The sequence below is a fragment of the Brassica oleracea genome, chromosome C7, assembly GCF_000695525.1.
Source record: "Brassica oleracea var. oleracea cultivar TO1000 chromosome C7, BOL, whole genome shotgun sequence".
NCBI classification, from domain to species: Eukaryota; Viridiplantae; Streptophyta; class Magnoliopsida; order Brassicales; family Brassicaceae; genus Brassica; species Brassica oleracea.
In genome coordinates, this window is record NC_027754.1 from 46,871,982 (window position 1) to 46,895,688 (window position 23,707).

Below are 23,707 nucleotides of genomic sequence, written 5' to 3' on the forward strand. Positions count from 1 at the left end.
AACTCGAAAAGTTTATTCATATAGATTTGAAGTTATCAAGCGTGCACACAAAGATGAACTAAGCATACAACATAAATTAAAAAAAAAAAAAAAAGATTACAAAACAAAGTGAAATAAAGATAAATAAATTTCACGCAAGAGAGGAATTTTGATATAATAATCAAAGCAAGACGGATAGGCATGTCAAGGGATTATATGAGCCGTGAACAAGAGAGAAGCTCAAGCGTTCAATCTCTCCCGAAATAGCGAGTCCAGAAGAAGTCAGACGCTTCTCCAACCTAATCAGGGCAAAGCAAGTTTTCTCTTCTGGAACGACAGGCGGCTTATTCCTCCTTAATACAGGTTGAGGTGTCACTAGCCATACAATCACCAGTTTCCCACCATAGTTAACTAATTGAATCATACGGTAACAACAACAAAACTTGGTATCGCACAGAGCTTCCAAACCCTCAACAATTACCCACTTTTCACAGGTCACGTCATACCACCACAAGTCATCGCTGAACTCCTTAAACACTAGATTATCTAGAACGCACCAAACCCCACATGTTTCTAGTATCCATTCTAGACCCGTAAAACCCATCTCTAGCAGCAACCATCTTCCTTGTTTAGGATCATAAGCATACTTGTTGTTATGCTCGGTGATAACGTATATCTTTGCCCCAAGGACAAGGAGTTGGAATTTACAATCAAACCCATCACCGGTAGGGCTAGGAAGTAGCTCTTTCTTCCAAGTCTGAGACTTTAAGTCGAAAACTTCACCCCAACTCTCACACTTTCTGGTTCCTCCCATAACATATATACTCCCGTCTAAAAGACAAGCTTTGGCGCATTCTCTTGCAACCCTCATCCTAGGAGCACGACGTTGAGTGTGACTCCGACAATCAAGCACACAGACGGATCGAGATCGCTTGCCCTGCTTGTTGATTCCGCCGATTTGGTAGATCTCGGAACCAACAGCTAAATTTGCCTCTTTTGATCGAGCACGTAATTGAAAGGAAGAGTCTTTAACAGGTACTAACCTCAATTCAGTCTTCATTTCAATTTCAGCCCCCTCTACGCTGATAAAGGCGTCTCCTTTTTTGATCATATCATCATCATCATCATCATCGAGACTCATGAGATTGTACCAGCTGTAACAACGGGTGGCCGTCCTTAAGCTTTCACAACACAAATAGAGGCGAGGCTCTGTGGCTCCGATTTGAGATCGAGCTGCGTATATCTCCGGAGAAGAGAGGAGAGAGTAGAACCCCTTGGAGACTGAGCTGATTGAACGGTATTGAGATTTCGAGACGCGGCCTAAACAATTCGCAGCGATTTCATCTGGAAGCGATGAGAACGATGGAGACGATGATGGCTCACGGCACGAAGAAGAAGGAGCTGTAGAATAATACCTCATTCTAGTCGTCGGTCGGCTACTTAGGTTTTTTTTTGGTGCTTTCGTTTTTTCACCACTCTTTATAAATATATATATATATATATATATTTATTTTTTATTTATTTTGGTGGGCCATTACACAATGTCTTCAATCTAGATGGCTCTCTGTGACTTTTATTACATCCCTTCTTAGATCAGTTCAACTACTAGGGTGGTTTATTCAATTGTGGTTTCTTACATTATTGTCCCTAGTTTAGATAAGTAAAGCAAGCCTCTTGGTTTCTTTTTCTTTTCACGCCAAATACGGAACAAAAAAAAACACAATGGGTTCCTCGTCAGTCATCTTTATTTTCTTTCTGCTGAGTGAGTATATGTTTACGTTCTCGAAAAGCTTCGCTCTTCGCTCCGTCTAAAATCTTTCACCGGCGGAAAAAAATCTCAGCTTGAGGGTTAAAGAAAGATGTTGCAGAGCAAAGTTTTCAATAAGGAAACCAGAGGAGGCCGACGTATCTTCTTCTTCTTTCCGAGTTCTTCAGCAAGTGAGAGAGGCTTATCTACGAGATGACAGACATATACTGTGGAGCTTTCTCCTGCAAGTCTTGCGATATCTTCAGCTGCTCGTTTGTCTTCCCCTAAGATTATATTGTTGTCGTTCTTCACCAAGTAATTTTGCTTTCACTGTACTTATAAAGCTAAAGACTTTGGCTTGTTCCGGCTTTAGATTGATTTAATTTTTTGTTTGGTAGATTGATTTGTTGGAGAATCAGGCCATAGACAATGTTGTTGTTCTGTCTGTGGTGCTTGACGAGGTTAAGAACAGGAACAGGTCTATGTACAACCGAATCAGAGCTCTCTGCAGCAATCAAGCCAAGCAATTCTATGTTTTCTCCAATCATGTCCACAAGTAAGACACTTTTTCAAGCTTCGATTCCTCGGGTTTTAGATAGAAGGTTGTGAAACTCAATGATTAGGAATATACTGTCTGGTGATATTTACTGAAGGAACTTACTTAGTTGTGTAACTCTCTCTCCACAGGGACACTTATGTCCAGGTCATGGAGAGAGAGACTGCCCATGACCACAACGATAGAGGTCTTGTTTACAGCTTTCAATTTTCATCTCCTGGTTTGTTTATCCCCATTTTTTTTTTTTTTTATTTATAAAAGTTTAACTTATCTGGGGTATAGCTATTCGTGTCCCTACGCTATGGTACCAGAAGCATCTAGCGGATACATCTCAGGTGCTGCTTGTAACTAATGACAGAGAGAATGAAAGGAAGGCCACTGAAGAGGGAATATCTGCAGAGACAAAAGTATGTAAATCATCTTTTGTTGTTTTTTATAGACATTCCAGATATCAGAGTTTGGTTTTGTATGACGTACAAGTTTATTAATAAATGTTTCTGTATCAGTCGAGGGCTTATGTAAAATCAATTGGACAACCTGAATTGTTGGATCTGCTTGCCCAACCAACCAGCCGCCATGGAAGATGCAGATGATTCCAGACCTTCGAAGAGGAAACTTGTAGGTAATGGAGATAAACATACTTGTTTCTCAGTCTCTGACCAGAGATACTGCCATCAAACAACTCTTGTCTCCTATAGTTATGTTATTTTTTTACTACCTGCAGCATCAGCCTATGGCCTATGTGGAATCTATCATCAAAGGAAAACTCCGTGTCAATCCTTTTGAAGCTTATGTTGGAAGCGAGAGTATTGGGGAAAAGATTTTTATCTATGGGGGCGCAGCAACATGAACCGGGCTTATGATGGTGATATTGTTACGGTAACAGGAGAAGGCATGAAGAAGGTTTCTATAAATATCTATCTACAAATACTTTAAACTGGTTTTCTGATTGCACGAAGTTGTTTCAAACTTATCTCTCTTTCACATACCAAATTTAAATGCAGATGAGGAAGGGGATGATACTGTTCATTTGGCTCCCAATAGCCCAAGAAACTTCTGGGGTAAAAATGCTAACCCTGCTCGTCTATCAGGCCGTGTAGTTGGTGTTATCCGTAGAGTCTATCACTAGCTTTCAGTTTAGGGCATGTCAAGAGAATAAGTTAGAAATCCCTCTGTGGTTTATATATTACTAAAGCTTTGAAATGGCTCCTTTGACTGTTTTGTTGCATAATTCGATTTTATTATAATATGTCTTTCTGCTGTATCCTTGACCATATTTTAATTAGACATTGCGGATGTAACAAAAATTTTGTTCACCCTGGTACTCCTTTGGATGATGAGGCATAAAAAAATAGGCATATCTGTCTACCTTGTTGAGCGCGGTATTGACATGCTTCCAAAGCCTTTAACTGAAGGTAACATCTTCTTACAGGATACTTTCCCTTTATGCTGGAATTTCAATGCACTCGTGACATGGTTTTGCTTGCAGATATATGCTCGCTTAGAACTGATGTGGAAAGGCTTGCATTCTCGGTCATTTGGGAAATGAGTCCTGAAGTTGAGATCACCTCAACGAGATTCACAAAGAGTATAATCAAGTCCTCCCCAGCATTGTCCTATGTTGAAGCTCTGGCTCGGATGGATGACAGGTAAATTTTCCTTAACCATAGTGTTAAAGAGTCAGTGGTTTTGTTTGCTCATCTTTGCTCTTACATAAAAAGCTATTTCATTTCATGCCCCTAGTAATTTTGACGGTAGCATTAATTTTAGCTAGGATTTGTTTTCAAATGGTTGCATTTTGGTTTCAGATTATGCACAGGATTAATAAGTGTTATTTACTTTTTGCAGCCGATTGACAGACGGACCCCGCGTGACTACAGACAGATCTGAGGAACATGAATGCTTTGGCTAAGGCTTAAGATACCTCCTCTCACTTCCAGAAATGATAGAAAGAAGAAGACAATTTTTAACTGCTATGTGCTTTTTGAATTATGTGCTCTCGCTTCTGCTGAAGTTAAATTTCAGATTGCTGCTGAGACTCATGATCCTCTTGACATTGGTATGTTTGCTGAGAAAACAAAGCTCTTCTTGATGAATATGAACAATAGTTTCTTAGTCGTACGCTGCAGCTATTGGGCTTAGCTTAGATGTCTCCTTCATCTAAAGCTTTGGCTGATTCACTGAACCGAGCTGTGGTGAGTTTTTTTTTTGTCTGCATTGTCTTATTTGCACAGCCACTGTTAAGCCATTTTGAGTACATCCTCGGTTCCATTTCTACAGCTAGGGCCGTAAATTCTACTAAGCAACTCGCTTCCTTTGTTCCAAATAGCTAGCTTTCTCTCCGCTCACTCTCAACAAAAAATCTTTATTCTTCAGGGTGAGGATCCATATTTCAATTAGCTGATCAGGATACTGGCAACTAGGTGCATGGCACAGGTAATGCTTCTGTGTTGACTGAATAGTTAAATTGCTGGTGGTTTTTGGGAGTATATCACCATATCTAATCAATTTTAACTTATTATTACTCAGGCTGTGTACTTCTGTAGTGGGGATCTCTCTCCTTCAGAATATCTTCATTATGGGCTTGCGGCACCCTTATATACTCATTTTACATCCCCTATCCGGAGATAAGCTGGTAAGTCAGAGTTGATCTTTCTTCCATGTGTTTTCACCTGTTAGATGCTATATAACTTTGCTTCTTTCTCTGGTTCTAGATGTCTTTGTGCACAGGCTACTTGCCGCGTCGCTACGAATATACAAGCTTCCAACGGTGTTCCAAGACAGGCCTCAACTTACTAGTGTTGCCGACAATAAGTTTTTGCTTTACCCTCCTTGGATTCAAGGATTTAGTCTTTTCCGCATTTTTGTGTGTTGAAGGAAAATTTGTAAAATTTATGAATCTTCTATCACTTCCTGATTCGGTTTACAACTTAAGTTCTTGTCCTGTCTTATCCAGCTTTGTGACAAGGAGAAACTGTCTAAAATTCAACTGTTCATCCCTTTTTTCCCTTAATGATCTTTCTTTTACTAATGCACCAGAGTCGCAGTATTCTAAACACATTGACTTGTTTCAGATTTGAACTATCGGCATAGGAATGCGCAGATGGCAAGTAGAACTGCACTCTCATCTACTTCTTCAGAAACATGTAAAGATCGTTTATGTTTCCTGAATCTTACTTCATTCTAGGGGCATGGACTGGTAAAGACTAAGAGAAAAATCTTCTGGTGTTGTAGACCCACAGATGCAGAGACAAGAGTTGCGAAGTTACGATCCAATGGTTTTATACTATTCGTCCCAAAGTACGTTCTCCATTCTTACCATTACAAAATTCATTACCACTTGTAGTCTATTCTTCTTAATTATCTTTCCTCTGACTTCCCTAGCCACCATGTTTTCTTACTCTAGAAAATCTTTATGGATTTATTATGCAGGTATGAAATAGAAGGCCCGGTTTATGTAACAGCAAAAGGTGAGAAAAGAGGTGGTGACTGGTACGTAGATGAGGAGAACCAGAAGATTGTTTAGATGGATGGAAGCTTATCATACAGTGTCTTGCAAACAGTGAGGATTCTTATCTCAAAGGCCCAAATATGTTTGATTCAAAAGCTAATTTGGTTGTAATTTTCTAATAAATGAGTAGTTCCAAACTTCACACGGAAAATGTTAAAATTGATCACTAGACAACTAGTATAATGCTTACATTAATCAAAACTCAAATGGGCCTACGATATAGCCAAGACCCATCCTTTTATTTGGGCCTAAACTTAAATGCTTTTAAATTAGCGTCTAATGATATTAGACGGCTGATTTTATATATGAATTAGTTAAAATTGCTCGGTTGGGCTCAGGTCAGCATCGATAGTGGATTGGTTTAATCGAATTGCTCCGAAATCGGAATGAAGTGAAGAACCATGTTTAACACGATAACTTAGATCCAGAGAAACTACATAAACTAATTTTGGAGAGTAGATGCTTATCCACGACCAAATAAACGGAAGAAAACTTCATATGAAGCAGAGCCAGTAAAAGCATTATGGGGTTTGCGTACATGATTTTCGCATACAAGAAATTTCAAGAATGTAGCATGTAAAATTATAATGATGATTAGTTCAATTTACCCCAGAAGTTTAAGTCGGTTGTTAAAAAACAATTTAATCTATTCAACTAAATCAGCTATTAACCTTAACCTCATAAATCCTTCTATACTCTTCAATCAATTATATATTCTTTTAATTTCTTAAACTATTCTTTTCATATGAAATTTTCTTATCAGTTTGTCCTATATTTGTATTTTTGATATATATATATATATATACTATTTTTGGTTAATAAGATTATTGCATTTCATATGCAAAGAAAAATATTTAATATCAAAAGTTTTTTAAGTAATGCAATTGATATTATATTAGAGTATGTCTATAGTTAGAAACTTATAATACAATCTTTTTGACTTAACATTTAGTTTAAAGAGATAGTTATAAAGATTTCACAAGACAATATAGAGAATATGTCAAATGATGTCAAACACAAATTGGTTGTTACTAGTTTTTTTTGGTTGTTGTTCTCTTCATGTCTATGTCACTAATTGATCATGAATCGGAACATCAAAATATTCATATCAAACAATCGAAATCCAAATTCATATCATCACCACAAAAAATCAAAAACAAAAAATAGAAAAAAAGGATTGAAGCGTCTGAAACATACTGATTCTATTGATTCAAATCCCTGGAACTTATTAGAAACAAAACCTAAAGCAAGAAGATAAATTGTTGCTGATTTCATATCTCTATGGCGATAATTGCTTTTCTACCGAAACATCAAATCAAACCACAATTTCTATCAAATTATCGCAACACAAACTTCATATCATATAACTTTTTTAATTGTTTATGATTTCATATCAACACAAACTTCATACATTTTAATTAGTTACTAATCAATAAATAAAGTAATAAACACATTAGGTAATTAGGTTGGTTTAGAAGCAAACCGAAAAATTAACTTAAACCGATTGGGTTGTAGAATATTCTTAATTAGACCTCTGAAGTGACACTTTTTTCAAAACGTGAAGTCAAAATAATTTGGCCCAGTTTAGTTCGTTGGGCGTATAGAGCTGGTACACCTCCATACAAAGAAATTTTATTGCTTACTACTTTGGTCCTAATAATGTCTCGGTCTCTGTTCGTTGAGAGAACTTTTCTCTTTGCTTTTTTCACAACAAAAACAAAAAGAACTAATTCATGGAATCATAACCATAATCATAATCAAAAAGAACTAGTTCAATCAATAAGATGTGAAATTGTTTACCTGACATAATACGAGGATGAGTGAGGAATAGCTGAGCTGGAGAGGAGAAGAGGTAACATGAACAATGGAGAACGTTGCAGGATTTTGTATAAGATTCCGGTTGCTGAACTTAGAATGAGCATATATGTGAGCACTTTTGATGTGTATGTCCTTGATTGAACGTTCAATACTCTCCAAAATATTTTAGTGAATATGAAAATCATTATGTAAACACAATTTTTTTTAGTTACACCGTGATGGAAAACTAATTGTTCATAATATGGCTTTGAAAACATATATACAGGCGGTCTCTCTGTTTGAAATAATTCTTAATATTATGATATGTTGATAATAATTATTTTCATTTTTATTTTTTCAATTGAACCCAAGACCAACTTAGAGTATGTCTAATGGTTGATTTAATTTTTATTTTTGAAATTTTAGTTTCTTCAAATGAATTAAAAAAATTGAAGTAACATTTACTCAAATGGTTTGCTTCATTTTCTTATTGTAAAAGAAATCTAGTTCATTTATAGTTTATCACTAATTATTAATAAAACCTTTTATTTTCATATTTACTTATGCTACTCAATTATTATATTTTAGCAATAATTAACACAATAACTATTTAAAAACAATTAAATATTATACTATAGTAAAATTATCGAATAACATGAATAGAAAAACACTTATGTTTAAAGAAACACAATATATATATATATATATATATATATAAAGTGTTTTGAAGTTAAAGAATAGGCTTATTTTCCTTTGATTTTTCTTAATCGAGCTAAAATTTTGAGAAATGAATATATTCATGCTCTTTGATATAAGATCTAACTAGATAAAAATAATAATTGAAACTATTCTTTTCTTATGAAATTTTCTTATCATTTTGTCCTATTATATTTTATTTTTGGTTAATAACATTATTGCATTTCATATGCAAAGAAAAATATTTAATATCAAAAGTTTTTTTAAGTAATGCAATTGATATTATATTAGAGTATGTCTATAGTTAGAAACTTATAATACAATCTTTTTGACTTAACATTTAGTTTAAAGAGATAGTTATAAAGACTTCACAAGACAATATAGAGAATATGTCAAATGATGTCAAACCCAAATTGGTTGTTACTAGTTTTTTTGGTTGTTGTTCTCTTCATGTCTATGTCACTAATTGATCATGAATCGGAACATCAAAATATTCATATCAAACAATCGAAATCCAAATTCATATCATCACCACAAAAAATCAAAAACAAAAAATAGAAAAAAGGATTGAAGCGTCTGAAACATACTGATTCTATTGATTCAAATCCCTGGAACTTATTAGAAACAAAACCTAAAGCAAGAAGATAAATTGTTGCTGATTTCATATCTCTATGGCGATAATTGCTTTTCTACCGAAACATCAAATCAAACCACAATTTCTATCAAATTATCGCAACACAAACTTCATATCATATAACTTTTTTAATTGTTTATGATTTCATATCAACACAAACTTCATACATTTTAATTAGTTACTAATCAATAAATAAAGTAATAAACACATTAGGTAATTAGGTTGGTTTAGAAGCAAACCTAAAAATTAACTTAAACCGATTGGGTTGTAGAATATTCTTAATTAGACCTCTGAAATGACTTTTTTCTCAAAACATGAAAGTCAAAATAATTTGGCCCAGTTTAGTTCGTTGGGCGTATAGAGCTGGTACGCCTCCATACAAAGAAATTTTATTGAGTGTGGAGGCTTTCTCCCCAAGGAGATGGAGTTCTCAATTTGAAGTTCTGTGGAGCAAATAAACGATGATACAAACGGACTTTTCATATGGAATGATGTTTCATCTTAAAAGTAGAAATTTACAAAGAAAATATTATGACATATCAAAAAATAAAATATTAGTTTTTAGTTGGCTTCGTCAGATTTCGAAATTGCTTGTATCGCTACTGGCCCGTTTGCGGCTTAAATAATAGGAAGATATCACATACCCATTTCATGATATATCATCCATCCACAAACTTGTATCATTTGTAGCGTAAGAATCATTGTTTTGATTTCTTTGTGGGATACTAGTTAGCTAGAGGTAAACTCGAGATTACGGTGGAGTATGCTATGGTCATAACACCACCGATCAACAAGAGTTCAATAACAAAATTTACACTCATAAACTGACTCATCATGACCACCGCGAGACAGCTGAAGATCACGAAGCATTGCAAGGTAGCAAGTGGTACTTTGCCATGTTCATACATAATGTGTAGAAGTTGTTTTATTGTTTTTCCACCTATTATATTGTTTCGTGAGAATAACGTGAACCGTAACGTTAAAATTCTTCCGTGATACAAAAGACAACGTTCTACATAATATGATATTACCGAATGAAGCAATTGCGAGTCTCACATCTCTGCTGAAACGTATTCCGTGTACGGATTCGTGGATATGAATAAGTAGTACTTGCTTAGAATGAGTAGTACTTGCTTAGCATATGTAAAATGAACCCAATGATACAGCACATCTCTATCATTCACACTTCCATTTTGATTTTCTCGTGTGTACTACTAAAACAATGATAACACACAGTGCCGTCTCATAGGTTGGAGTGGCCAAAAAGCACAATTAAATTACGGGTTCTTTGTATAGATAATACTAATATGACAAACAATACAAAAGTGCTTAATATCATTGAATATACTTAAAACTAGGTGGTTGCCCGCGAATTCGCGGATATCAATATTGTAACAAAGAAATATATTATGTATATAATGTCATAAATTTTGAATAATAATCAGAAACATTGAAAATATAATTTTTAACTTCAATTAGTTTGAAAATCAATCGTAAAGCTTCTATAAATTTGATGTAAAAATAACAGATAAATATTTAATAATAACAAATACTTGTGAAATTATATATGTAATTATCACATTAACTTCTCTAACATATAATGCATCTTTTCGATCTCTTCTTATTTTTCTCGTTATCATTTCGTTCTTTTTATTAAATTTTTGCTAATGTTTTCCTAACTTTTTTACATATTTTTGCCAAATATTTATTTTTCTCTCTCTAAATAGTAATACAAAACATACAATCAACGAACAAAAAAATCCATCTTAGAATTTTTTTCAACCATAACATTACCTTATTCACTATATTATTTGACTTAAATGCAAAACATTTTTCAATCAAAGATCTCACATAATCCCTTAAATATAATCCTTCAAATCTTCAAAACCTAATTATTTATAAAGCATATATGGACATTATAAGAGATTAGTAATTATTATAGATACAACTATATTTTTATATGAATATGAAATCATTATATGGATTTATATAAATTGTTTTATATTCATTATTTTATGTAGTATATAAATATAAAAATAATTGATCAAAAATTATACACTTTCTATATTTTTGAAAATTAGGTACCATTAATTATTATGTGTAATATCATTTAGGTTATTTGGTAAGTGATAGTAATTAGTTTTAGACTTGTATTTTATTTTAGATATAATTAAAATAATAAAAATTTCAAAAGTTCAATTCATTATATTATGTAGTTTATAAATATAAAAAGAATTGATAAGGCGTTAATATTCTTTATATAATTTTAACAATTAGTTACCATAAATCAGTATTTGTAATATAATTTAGATTTTTAGCAAGTGATATTAATTGGATCTATATATTTTTTATTCTAAATCTAGAATAAAATAAATAAAATTTAAAATTATCGACCACGCAAATTATAAAAAAAACTTCTTTAGACTTCACAAATGATAAACATGTAAGGAAAATTCACTTAAGTGACTTCTGTTTTAATATAGGAGAAATTTTTTTATAAATGTTTTATAAACTCATATAAATATTTTTAAATTAAGATAAAATCATTTTGTAAGTCATGATTGATAATTTTATAAATGCTTTATTTTTTATAAATGACTTATAAGACATATGTGGACATTATAAAACATTAATAATTATTATAATTCTTTATATATGAATATAATGTTTTATATAAGAATATGAAATCATTATATCGATTTATAGAAATTGTGTTCGACTAATTATATTATGTAGTATATAAATATATAAAGAATTAATCAAACATTATTAAACTTTCTATAGTTTTGACAGTTAGTTACCATAAATTATTAGTTTTAATATCATTTAGACTACTTCGTAAGTTATATTTATTAGTTATAAACTTACCTTTTATTTTTGATCTAATTTAAAAAATTAAAAATTGAATATACTTCAACCAATCAAATTATAACAATTTTTTGAAATTTCAACTATGAGCGACACGTCAACATAAGTCACTAAAGTGACTAAAGAGACCGATGAGCAGGAGTGATTATCGGACTGGTGCTATTGGGATTCTATCGCTTTTATCTTTTTTATCGTTATTGGACTTTTAGGCCTTTGGACTCAATTAATATATAGGAGGATATAAAATATGTTGGACAGAAAAGAAAAGAATCGAACAAGGGTCTGCTAACTTAAATTTTAACTGGTTAACCATTTTACCAAACTAACATTCTATATAATCTGACCGTAGAACTTATTATATATCTTTGTGGTTTAAAGCAAGTGATTAATTTGCTTAATAGCAGGGGAATGCCTAATCACAAATGTTTTAAATTAAATTTATCAACGGGAATAGTATCGGATTAGCTCTTCCTCAACTAGGATTCAGTCATCCTTACATGTCTTTATGAATGCAAAACGTAAACACAAATGCCATTTTTTGTTTTTACAGTTTCGAAATGATGTTTGATAAAACAAGGTTGTGGTTTATTAGAACACAAACAATATGTAAAAAATACAAAAGCATGTGAAAATACAAAGAACAAACACAACACGGCAGGTAATGATACAAGCCTTGATTATTCTGAAACATGGTTTTTCACACTTAGGTATAACTTCTCACTTGTACCACTTAACAATATAATCGCAAATAGATTCAGTTTACTCTCTTCCTCAGTTTGGCTTCAACCCTTTCATATCTTCTTTTTATTACCGATACGCGATGATAACACACTGAACATCATCAATATCCCTAACTTCATATCGAGCAAAACCAGCTTCGTTAAGAACAAAGTCCCACTCTTTCAAAGTTCGTTCTTTGCCTGTGCTTGTGTGAGCCATCATCCCCATATCGAGCATCAATCTCACCTGCTCTAATTTCTCATCTCTGTCTTCCACTATCATGGTCTTTTTCTGGTCTCTGATTATGGATTCCACTATCAACACTTTCCCGATATTTGGTGGGACAGCCTCTTTGCAATTCTTCAATATTCTTATGCAATCTTTGTCTCCCCAATCATGTAACACCCACTGTCATCATTTTCCACAATTTACATATCAGATATAACTAGTCATATCGCGCTTTAAATATGATTGAAGCCTTAGAGTTTGTATATTAACAAATATACGAATTTTAAGGCTCTCTTATTTCAAAGAGTCTTACAAAGAAAAAAAAAGAACTAATTAAGTTCAGTATATTAACAAATTATTTCAAAGAGTCTTACAAAGAAAAAAAAAGAACTAATTAAGTTCATCAGTTGTTAAAGATATATTTTGGGGGGAAAGCCTGTCAAATTTTATTTTGAGTTTATACGTATATGTTTACAAAATACACGGATAAGTTTTTACATCAATCTTACAAAAGAAAGTGTTTGATTTTAAAAGGCTGCCAGTTTTTTTGGGATGTCTCATCATTCTATATTGGTTAATAATATCCGGGAAAGTTGGTAGTGGTCACTTTATTTATTTGGCACTGGATAGTGGTCGCCATCGGTTGATTCGGTAGTTTGGTATCATATCATATAGTCTATTTTTGAACTGGACAAATACCTGAACTCAAAAAACTTAACCAAATGCAACCTAAAAGTTATACCGAACTTGAATCAGAACCAGTAAAATATCAAAACAGATCCAAAATTTTAGTATCTGAAAAAATTAGATTTAAATATGACCTGAATCACAATTCTATATTTAAATTTACTAATTATTTTTAAATCTAATATAAAATATACAAAATATTTGGAATTGCCCAAAATACTTGATAAATAACTAGAAGTGAATACTCAAAGTAATCCAAAAATACCTTAAATACTTACTAGTTCTCCATCCAAATACCTGAAGAAAACTATTTTCATGTTAATTTTAAATATTTAGCATAAATATTCATATTTATATGTTATATATTATACTTTTAAATTTAAACTATATTGTGTTTTTTGAATTTGTTTACATAATTTAAATGGATATCCAAATCCGAACCTACAAAGATGCCAAGGGAATATTTTCAACTCTATTGATTAAGATTAATTTATTTACAAACTGAATAAAAAAATGACTATAGCAATTTTTTGTTTAACAGTTGCAGCTACAAAAGTTAGAGTTACATCGCACAAATCTAATTTTACTGCAAAAATAATACGGCTATATTCTGACCAATAATTCGTTATATGCTCTATGTCTTTTATCATGCTGTCAAGACACACATATGTAGATATGTATACCTTAATAAATTAAAATAATGCGTAATAAAAATATATTAAAGCAAATAGACAATGGCAAATACATTAAAACAATACAATGTATACACAAGGTTAATTATACGATATACGAAATAGAAATCATATCAAAATTTATTTATAAATTATTTAGTACAAGCTTACTGCAAAGTGAAAAGAATGATTTGGTTTCAAACAATATTATACTAAAAATAATGTTAGTTTAGAAATACTTCTTCGGTTTAAAAAAAATACATGTTCTAGAAAAAAAATTGTATCAGAAACATGTATATTTTTATTTTTTTCAATGCATTTTTTATCAATTAATAATGAAAAATTGTGAACTTCAAGAATATTAATTGAATTTCTTGAAGTCTTATTGGTTTAGAAATATAGGAAATATAAAATTACATAACCTATGCATTAATAACTAAGTTTTACTCCATCCGTTTCTAAATAAGTGTCACTTTGACATTTTTCACACAGATTAAGAAAGTGGCGGAAATATATGGAAGTTGTTATTAATTATACTTCTCTGACCAATAATATTTGAGATAAATAAAATTATTTATAAAATCAATGCAGTTTTCAATTAATTTTCAGCGGAAAATGAATTATAAAGTGATATTTTTTTGTAAAAAGAAAAAAAGTTAAAATGACACTTATTATGAAACAGAAGGAATATTATGTTTTATTAGTAAACGTGAAATTCTTAAAACATGTACTCCCTCCGTTTTTTATATAAGTCGTTTTAGAGAAATTTTTATGTTCCAAATTATATGACGTTTTCGGTTTTTTATGTAAAATTTATTAACACTTAATGTTATATGACCAATAATAATATACTTTCTATTTTATTATTGGTCGATTTGTGGTTAGGTAAATGATTAATGATGTTTTTGTTTAGAAAATATAAAAAATTAATGATTTCTTAATCTATGTGCACAATTCTAAAACGACTTATATTAAAAAACGGAGGGAGTATTATTTTGAAACATAAGAAGTATTTATTTTAGTCTTGTCTGTTATGTGAAAATTTTGATTTTGAGAACTAAATGAAAGATGTAATTAAGAAAGAAAAAACCACTGATTAGTAATAAAAATAATATAGAGTATGTAAATGAACTTGACCTTGACGAAAACGGCGTCACATTTGGGAACAGAATCAAACATATCACCTCCGACGTTCTCAACACCATCCAAGACTTGAGCAACTTCAATAACTTGAGGAAGATCAAAGTTAAATCCTTTGATCCAAGGAAACTCCTTAACCAATATTGCCAGGGTCTCTCCGGTACTGCCTCCTACGTCCACCACCGTAGCCACGCCTTCGAACAAGTCGTGACAAGCTGCGGCGACACGTGGCACCACGAGCCTTGTGTGACAAGCCATGGCCTCGTTGATCACATCGTTGAAGCACGGATTATCATCTGCTAAAGCCCACAGATCCTTACCGTGAACGCTATCAAACGGTGGTGGATGTGAACCGTTGGCCGGAGAAGAGACGACTGAACTCAACCTTAACCATGGATCTATCAGCTCCGGACTTGTTTCGAAGAGGACGAAAGGAGCGAGAGACTTGCCGTCACGTTTTGTGATCATCATACGGCGAGAGAGTGGCGTGTTAGTGTAGCCTGTGGCTAGACCATCTTTTGTGGGGACTTCTTTAAAGACGCCTTGGTGCACAAGAAATCTCATTATGCGGTGGAGATGTGACGGAGAGGCAGAGACTGCGAAGGAGAGCTCGGCTAGTGTCACTGGCTGTGACGGATGATTTTCAATGGCTTCTGGTATCTTAAGATCGATGGCACACTTTGCAGCTGCCATATCTGCAAAGCCAAAGACATATCTCCAAATGTCTAGAGAAGCTTTAGCTTCTTCATCCAATAAGTTTCTTTTACTTTCTTCCATTCCGTTTCTTGACGAGTGATTTCTGGTTTGAGGGATTAGGTTTTAATAGTGTTTATAGAATGAGGGCACAATAGTAATTTTGTCTTGTAAGAAATGATAGTAATTTTGGCATGTAATAGTAATTAAAAAAACATTAGTAGTTTCGGCACCACATAGGAAGAACCCAATATGTGTGTTGTTGTCCATGGGTTGTTGCTTCTCGGCTTATATCCACAGTAACATTGGAGGAGGGGGTGGAGAATTGAATGAGAAGTGGTGACAAATATGAACTAAAGGACGTTATTGGCAATCTTAATTGCTTGGACTGAATGTTAATTTTAGGCGTTACAGATGTGATTTTTAAGAAGCCTAGTAATTTAGGTTAAGCTTTAAGGCGGCAAAACGGAAAGTATTTTAAAATGCTCTAGTGTCTTTTTTTTTTTAAATAAAAAAATGCTCTAGTGACTAATATTTAAATCTTAGTATCCTTCAATAATCTCCCTATCTTTTTCATTTTCTAATTCCACCATTATCGTTATTTGTCTAGGTTTCACTTTCTTCTTTTATTTTTTTATGCGATCAGATTCTTTTTAAGTGTTTTTTTTTATATAATTTCTAGAAATTCCATAGAATAGTCTTTTTTAAGTTTTTGTCACAAAATAGCCGTCAATGAAGAAAATGACCAAAATAAATTTTATTTAAAGGTAAAAATGTATTTTTACCTTAAGTTTAACTAATATAGACTTAGAGTTTAGAGTTAAGGAGTAGGGTTTTGGGGATAAAGTTTCAAATTTTAAAAAAATAAAAAATAAAAATTATAAATTTCAAAATAAAAATGGGCTTTTTGGTCATTTTCTTTCTTGAACGATGGAGATGCGACGGTGAGGCAGAGACTGCACCGGAGATCTCGGCTAGTGTCACTGGCTGTGACGGATGATTTTCAATGGCTTCTGGTATCTTAAGATCGATGGCACACTTTGCAGCTGTGCTATTTTTTTGTGATGAAAACTTAAAAGAATGCTATTTGAGATAATTGCTCTGTAATTTTTAATTATTGATGACCAATATACTACAAAAATCACATGAACAAAGATAATAAAATGATAACATGTATAATATAATTCAAACTCAAAGGAAAAGAACAATACTCAAAGAAATAAATAAATATATCTATTACAATAAAGAAGTTTTAAGTGCAAGTCAGTATACCACATTCAATAGCACCTCCTTAATCAACGAGATTAATACAAAAACAAGTGGAAATACAAAGAACAACACGCAACAATTCGGTTACTAAAAAAAGAACAACACACAACACAACATGGCTGGTACTGAAACAAGCCTTGATTATTACGACACAACATAACTGATAGTTTTTTACTTTCTTCCATTTCGTTTCTTGACGAGTGATTTGTGGTTTGACGGATTAGGTTTTTAATAGTGTTTATAGAATGAGGGTACAATAGTAATTTTGGCTTGTAAGAAATGATAGTAATTTTGGCATGTAATTAGTAATTAAAAAAACATTAGTAGTTTCGGCACCACATAGGAAGAACCCAATACGTGTGGTGTTGTCCATGGGTTGTTGCTTCTCGGCTTATATCCAGAGTAACAATGGAGGAGGGGGTGGAGAATTGAATGAGAAGTGGTGACAAATATGAGCTAAAGGACGTTATTGGCAATCTTAATTACTTGGACTGAATGTTGATTTTAGGCGTTACAGATGTGATTTTTAGGAAGCCTAGTAATTTAGGTTAAGCTTTAAGGCGGCAAAACGGAAAGTATTTTAAAATGCTCTAGTGACTTTTTTTTTTAAATAAAAAAATGCTCTAGTGACTAATATTTAAATCTTAGTATCCTTCAATAATCTCACTATCTTTTTCATTTTCTAATTCCACCATTATCGTTATTTGTCTAGGTTTCACTTTCTTCTTTTATTTTTTTATGCGATCAGATTCTTTTCAAGTGTTTTTTTTGGATATAATTTCTAGAAAATGACCAAAATAAATTTTATTAAAAGGTAAAATTTTTACCTTAAGGTTAACTAATATAAACTTAGAGTTTAGAGTTAAGGGGTAGGGTTTTGGGGATAAGATTTTAAATTAAAAAAAAAATATATATAAAATATAAATTTCAAAATAAAAATGGGCTTTTTGGTCATTTTCTTTCTTGAATGCTATCTTTTTGTGACGAAAACTTAAAAAATGTTATTTGAAATAATTGCCCTATAATTTTTAATTATTGATGACCAATATACTACAAAAATCACATGAACAAAGATAATAAAATGATAACATGTATAATATAATTCAAACTCAAAGGAAAAGAACAATACTCAAAGAAATAAATAAATATATCTATTACAATAAAGAAGTTTTAAGTGCAAGTCAGTACATTCAATAGCACCTCCTTAATCAACGAGATTAATACAAAAACAAGTGGAAATACAAAGAACAACACGCAACAATTCGGTTACTAAAAAAAGAACAACACACAACACAATATGGCTGGTACTGAAACAAGCCTTGATTATTACGACACAACATAACTGATACTGAAACAAGCCTTGATTATTCTGACACGACACAACCATTCACACTTAGCTATAACTTCTCACGCGTACCACTTAACCGATAACCGCAAATAGATTCAATTTTCTCGAAGTAAATTTTGGTTTAGCTCTTCCTCAGCTTGGATTAACCCTTTCACATCTTCCTTCTATTACCGATATGCGATGATAACACACTGAACATCATCAATATCCCTAACTTCATATCGCTCAAAACCAGCTTCGTTAAGGACAAAGTCCCACTCTTTCAAAGTCCGTTCTTTGCCTGTGCTTGTGTGTGCCATCATCACCATATCAAGCATCAATCTCACATGCTCTAACTTCTCATCTCTGTCTTCCACTATCATCGCCTTTTTCTTCTCTCTGATTACAGATTCCACTATCAACACTTTCCCGATATTTGGTGGGACAGCTTCTTTGCAATTCTTCAATAGTCTTATGCAATCTTTATCTCCCCAATCATGTAACACCCACTGTCATCATATTCCACAGTTTAAGTATCAGATAACTAGTCAATATCATGCTTTAGAATATGATTGAAGCCTTAGAGTTTTTATATAAGGCTCTTATATTTCAAAGAGTCTTACAAAGAAAATAAAGAACGAATAGGCCATCAGTTAAAGAAATAATTTGGTGGAAAAAGTTGTCCAATTTTTTTCAGAGCATATACATTAAATAGCCCAATTTCAACCTTTTATCTACAAAATATACGGACAAGTTTTTCATCTGTTACGCTTCATTCTCAAAAGAAAGTGTTTGTTTTTCAAAAGGATGTGTCCTCATTGTGTATTGGTTAATATCTGGGAAAATTGGTAGTGGTTGCTTTATTTAATTGACAGTAGAGATAGTGGCTCCAAATTCTCTATATGCGAAACAATAAAAGTAATACATTTCTTATAGACTTTAATTAGATTATTTGTTTCTCATGCTGTCAACACACTAATAAATTTAAATAAATGCATACACAAAGGTTATCGACATACGAATTAAAAAATCATATAATAATTTTTTTTTTCATATCATAATGTATATATAGCTTAATTCGTTCGAGGCTTACTGCAAAGTGAAAAGAATGATGATATTTCACAAGATTATATATACTAAAAATAATCTTAGTTCTCAAATATGCATTTTAGTTTGTCTGATACTGATTGATCAAAAAAAAAAGTTTTGTCTGATACTGTATGTTGAAAGTTTGATTTTGGAACTAAATGAAAGATGTAAGAAAAAGAAAAACACTGAATAATAATGGACGAATAGTTTTTTTTTTTCTGGCATGAATTATTCATGTCAATAATGGACGAATGTTAATCAAAAGAATATAGAGTATGTAAATGAACTTAACCTTGATGAAAACGGCGTCACATTTGGGAACAGAATCAAACATATCGCCTCCAACATTCTCAACACCATCCAAGGCTTGAGCAACTTGGATAACATGAGGAAGATCAAAGTTAAATCCTTTGATCCAAGGAAACTCCTTAACCAATATTCCCAGCGTCTCTCCGGTACAGCCTCCTACGTCCACCACCGTAGCTACGCCTTCGAACAAGTCGTGACAAGCTCTGGCAACACGTGGCACCACGCGCCTTGTGTGACAAGCCATGGCCTCATTGATCATATGGCTGAGGCATGGATTATCCTCTGCTAAAGCCCACACATCTTTACCGTGCACCGCATCAAACGGTGGTGGATGTGAACCGTTGGCCGGAGAAGCGACAATTGAGCTCAGTCTTAACCATGGAGCTAGCATCTCGGGACTTGTTTCGAAGAGAACGAAAGGAGCCAGAGACTTGCCGTCACGTTTTGTGATCATCATAAGGCGAGAGAGTGGCGTGTTAGTGTAGCCTGTGGCTAGACCATCTTTTATGGGAACTTGTTTAAAAATTCCTTGGTGCACAAGAAACCTCATTATACGGTGGAGATGTGACGGAGAGGCAGAGACTGCGACGGAGAGCTCAGCTAGTGTCACCGGCAGCGAGGAAGGGTGGTTTTCAATGGCTTCTGGTATCTTAAGATCGATGGCACACTTTGCAGCTGCTATATCTGCAAAGCCGAAGACATATCTCCAGATGTCTAGAGAAGCTTTAGCTTCTTCGTCTAATAAGTTTCTTTTACTTTTTTGCATTTCGTTTCTATGATGAGTGATTTGTGGTTGAGGGGCTAGGGTTTTTTTATAGTGTTTATAGAATGAGGGTATAATGATAATTTGGCTTGTAAGAGATTATAGTAATTTTGGCTTGTAAAATAAAAACAATAGTAATTTCGGGACCACATAGGAAGAACCCACATGTTTAAAATGGATTTAATGTTCCGAATCTTCCGATCAGTATTTGTCATTCAGGAATCTATATCGATTCAGTTATTAGAACTTTTTATGAGGAAATAAGATATGACCACTTGTTTGTTGATTTTCTTAGTTTATCACTGTCGAATAATATTATTACTAGGTTAAAGATCCGCGCCTTGTTATTTATATATTATGACATAATAAATATATTGAATAATTAAAAATTCAGAAACTATTACATATAAAATTAAATGGATGCAAACATATAAATTTTATTAATCAAAACAATTTTTCTTCTATTTGATAGGATATATAATTAAATTTAAATGATATTAACATATATAGTATATTTTTAATATTAATATCTATTAAATGATACTTTCTACTCATACGTTTTTTGATCATTTGTATATTTTATAGCAAAAACTTTAAATTACTGATCACAAATTTTTTATTGTAGGATTAATAGTTTTAGTAAGTTATAATTTTTTAAAAATTAAGTTGTTAATGTTTGTTCAAAGCTTTTATCAAAAGAAATTGTTCAAAGTAAATTTCGAAATTAAAATATTTATGAATTTTATATGGTATATAGTTTGATTTAAAATGATATATATATAGATCTTTTACTCTTAATAATTTATTAAATTAGACTTTTTACTTATATGATTTTGTAATCATTTGTATCTTGTCATAACAAAAAATTTAAACCGTGGATCACAAAATTTGAATGTGAGACTTTTAACAGTTTTACTAATTTATAGTCGTTTTTAAAAATTCAAAATATAACATATATAGAAAAATCTAAATTTTTATTATATGGTTAATGTGGCTGTTACATTTATTTTAATAGTTTAAAATTAAACAAAATGATAGAAGGATACACCAATTCTTACCAAATCTATATTATTCAAAATCATTAATTGTCATATATATTTTGGCCACATTAGGCAATTCCGTTACTTTTAGTTAAGGAAATAATAAATTTATGGTTAGTTTAATAAAAAAATTATTATATAATTAGATGAACCAACATATTTCTCTAATGAATCATTTTATTGATGACACATGGCTACAAACCAAAGTTGTAATGTTACTCAATTAATATATAGGAGATATATGAATTATTTTTCTTTCAGTCTTTGTTTGGAGTTTCTGCTAAAAGCCTAAATCTGTAAAAATGGGATGTTAGCCCTTGATGAATAATATTTTTTTGTGTGGACTCCTAGCAAACTTACAATACTAATCGGATTCAGATTCAAAATGGGCTTCCGGAAGCCGGGAAACAAGTCAGTTTACGAGCATTACTCATATTAGAAATTTGGTCGGAAACGATCGGTGGTTGAGTCTACGTACCCTTTTTTTTTTTTTAAATAGTGGAGATCCGGCGACCGAGGTCAACCGACTAGTCTCACGAGGCATACGGTACTCTACGTATTCTTGCGATTTAACGCTAGTCCAGGTACACGGGATTTCGAAGCTGGGTCTGTATTGTTATACATGAAACTTAAAGATATATATAACACTAATGATTAAGAGTTATTTTATCTGATTTAAGCTTTAATTTTGCAATACCTATTAATACAAAAAAAAACACCTCTACCAATATTCCTAGCAAACCATTCTCAAGGTTTATCAACCAAACGAACACATATCAGCGTCGCTGTCAAATATCTTTGACACGTTTAACTTATGTATAAATTCAAGGGCTGAATGACTTCTGTTATATACATATTTACATGTCGATGAGATTTCTTCTAAAGCAAGTTGATTTATGAAAATCCAAATTCCTTTTTTTGTTTCCAAAATTTCTTGCATATCAGTTTTTATCCTATATTCACACAAAAAAAATCACACGTTAACACATTAATATACTATTTTCAGCATTATATATTGAGATTGGTATTACAAAATTTCTAGTTTATATATCGAAAATGAATCCATTCGTTAAGTCTCTTCAGAAAGTTAAGAAATATGAACTGCAACGACAACTAAAAAAAGTGCGATTAGAAATTACGCTATGCGTGTTTTGATTTCCTTAAATGTTAATCGATTTTGGGGGCAAAGATAATACTCCTTTACACAACTTGGGGTTGCTAGTAAAAGTTTTGTCTTTAACCGTGTTTACTTACACTAATGATATGCATATACTAATTAGATCACTGATTAATTAATAATAGTGTAGTTAAGTATTTGCAATTAGAGATTAACGTCCCATATACATATTGCTAGTTTTTTTTTGATAACCGAGTGTCCTGCCTCCACCGAAGTGGTCCAAACTAGAGACCGAAGTGAACAAGAACAAGCGAGTTGGTCACCATGTGGGTCACCGTGAACGATCTTCGGTCTCGGACACTAGGGTTCCGTATGTGAATTCCCCAGTGGGATTCGAATCCGAGTGGAGTGGCGGAACTCATATTGCTAGTTTTATATTAATGTTATCATTGTATCACCACACATACTTAAATCTGTTAAAATTCATATCCCCTATATATTATTTGTGAAACATTAGAACTTTTTTTTGTAGCCACATGTCATCACTAGGATGATTCTTAGAATTATTAGAGAAATAGGTTGGTCCATCTAATTATATAATAAGCTTTTTATTAAACTAACCATAAATTCATTATTAATGTCATTTATTATTTCCTTAAATAAAGATTACGGAATTGTCTAATGTGGATAAAGTATATATGACAATTAATGATTTTGAATAATAAAGATCTGATAAAAAAAAATATATCTTCTATCAAATTTGTTTAATTTAAAACTATTAAAATAATTTTTTTAAAAACACAATAACCATATTATAAAAATTTAGATTTTTCTGTATATTTTATATTTTGAATTTTAAAAAATGA

The 23,707-nt window shown here is 32.1% G+C and overlaps 3 protein-coding genes and 1 pseudogene across 3 annotated transcripts; 1 reads left to right on the forward strand and 3 right to left on the reverse strand.

Moving 5' to 3' along the window:
• On the reverse strand, positions 1–1,432 carry LOC106301868 (putative F-box/kelch-repeat protein At4g35120). Its single transcript, XM_013738353.1, has one exon. The coding sequence runs from the start codon at positions 1,397–1,399 to the stop codon at positions 161–163; it is 1,239 nt and encodes a 412-aa protein (XP_013593807.1). The 5' UTR covers positions 1,400–1,432; the 3' UTR covers positions 1–160.
• A 181-nt stretch (positions 1,433–1,613) lies between these two features.
• Positions 1,614–5,313, forward strand: LOC106303462 (annotated as a pseudogene).
• A 7,038-nt stretch (positions 5,314–12,351) lies between these two features.
• Positions 12,352–16,127, reverse strand: LOC106303957 ((R,S)-reticuline 7-O-methyltransferase-like; the record flags this gene model as incomplete). The annotated part of the gene is given in 2 exon segments (XM_013740317.1): positions 12,352–12,916; positions 15,232–16,127. Coding segments are annotated over 2 exon segments (1,101 nt in total). The 3' UTR covers positions 12,352–12,595.
• A 2,542-nt stretch (positions 16,128–18,669) lies between these two features.
• LOC106302267 ((R,S)-reticuline 7-O-methyltransferase-like) lies at positions 18,670–20,714 on the reverse strand. The gene is made up of 2 exons (XM_013738809.1): positions 19,905–20,714; positions 18,670–19,032 (listed from the first exon to the last, which is right to left on the reverse strand). Exons 1-2 carry the CDS (start codon positions 20,685–20,687, stop codon positions 18,712–18,714), a joined length of 1,104 nt encoding a protein of 367 aa, XP_013594263.1. The 5' UTR covers positions 20,688–20,714; the 3' UTR covers positions 18,670–18,711.
• Between the last annotated feature and the right edge of the window lie 2,993 nt (positions 20,715–23,707).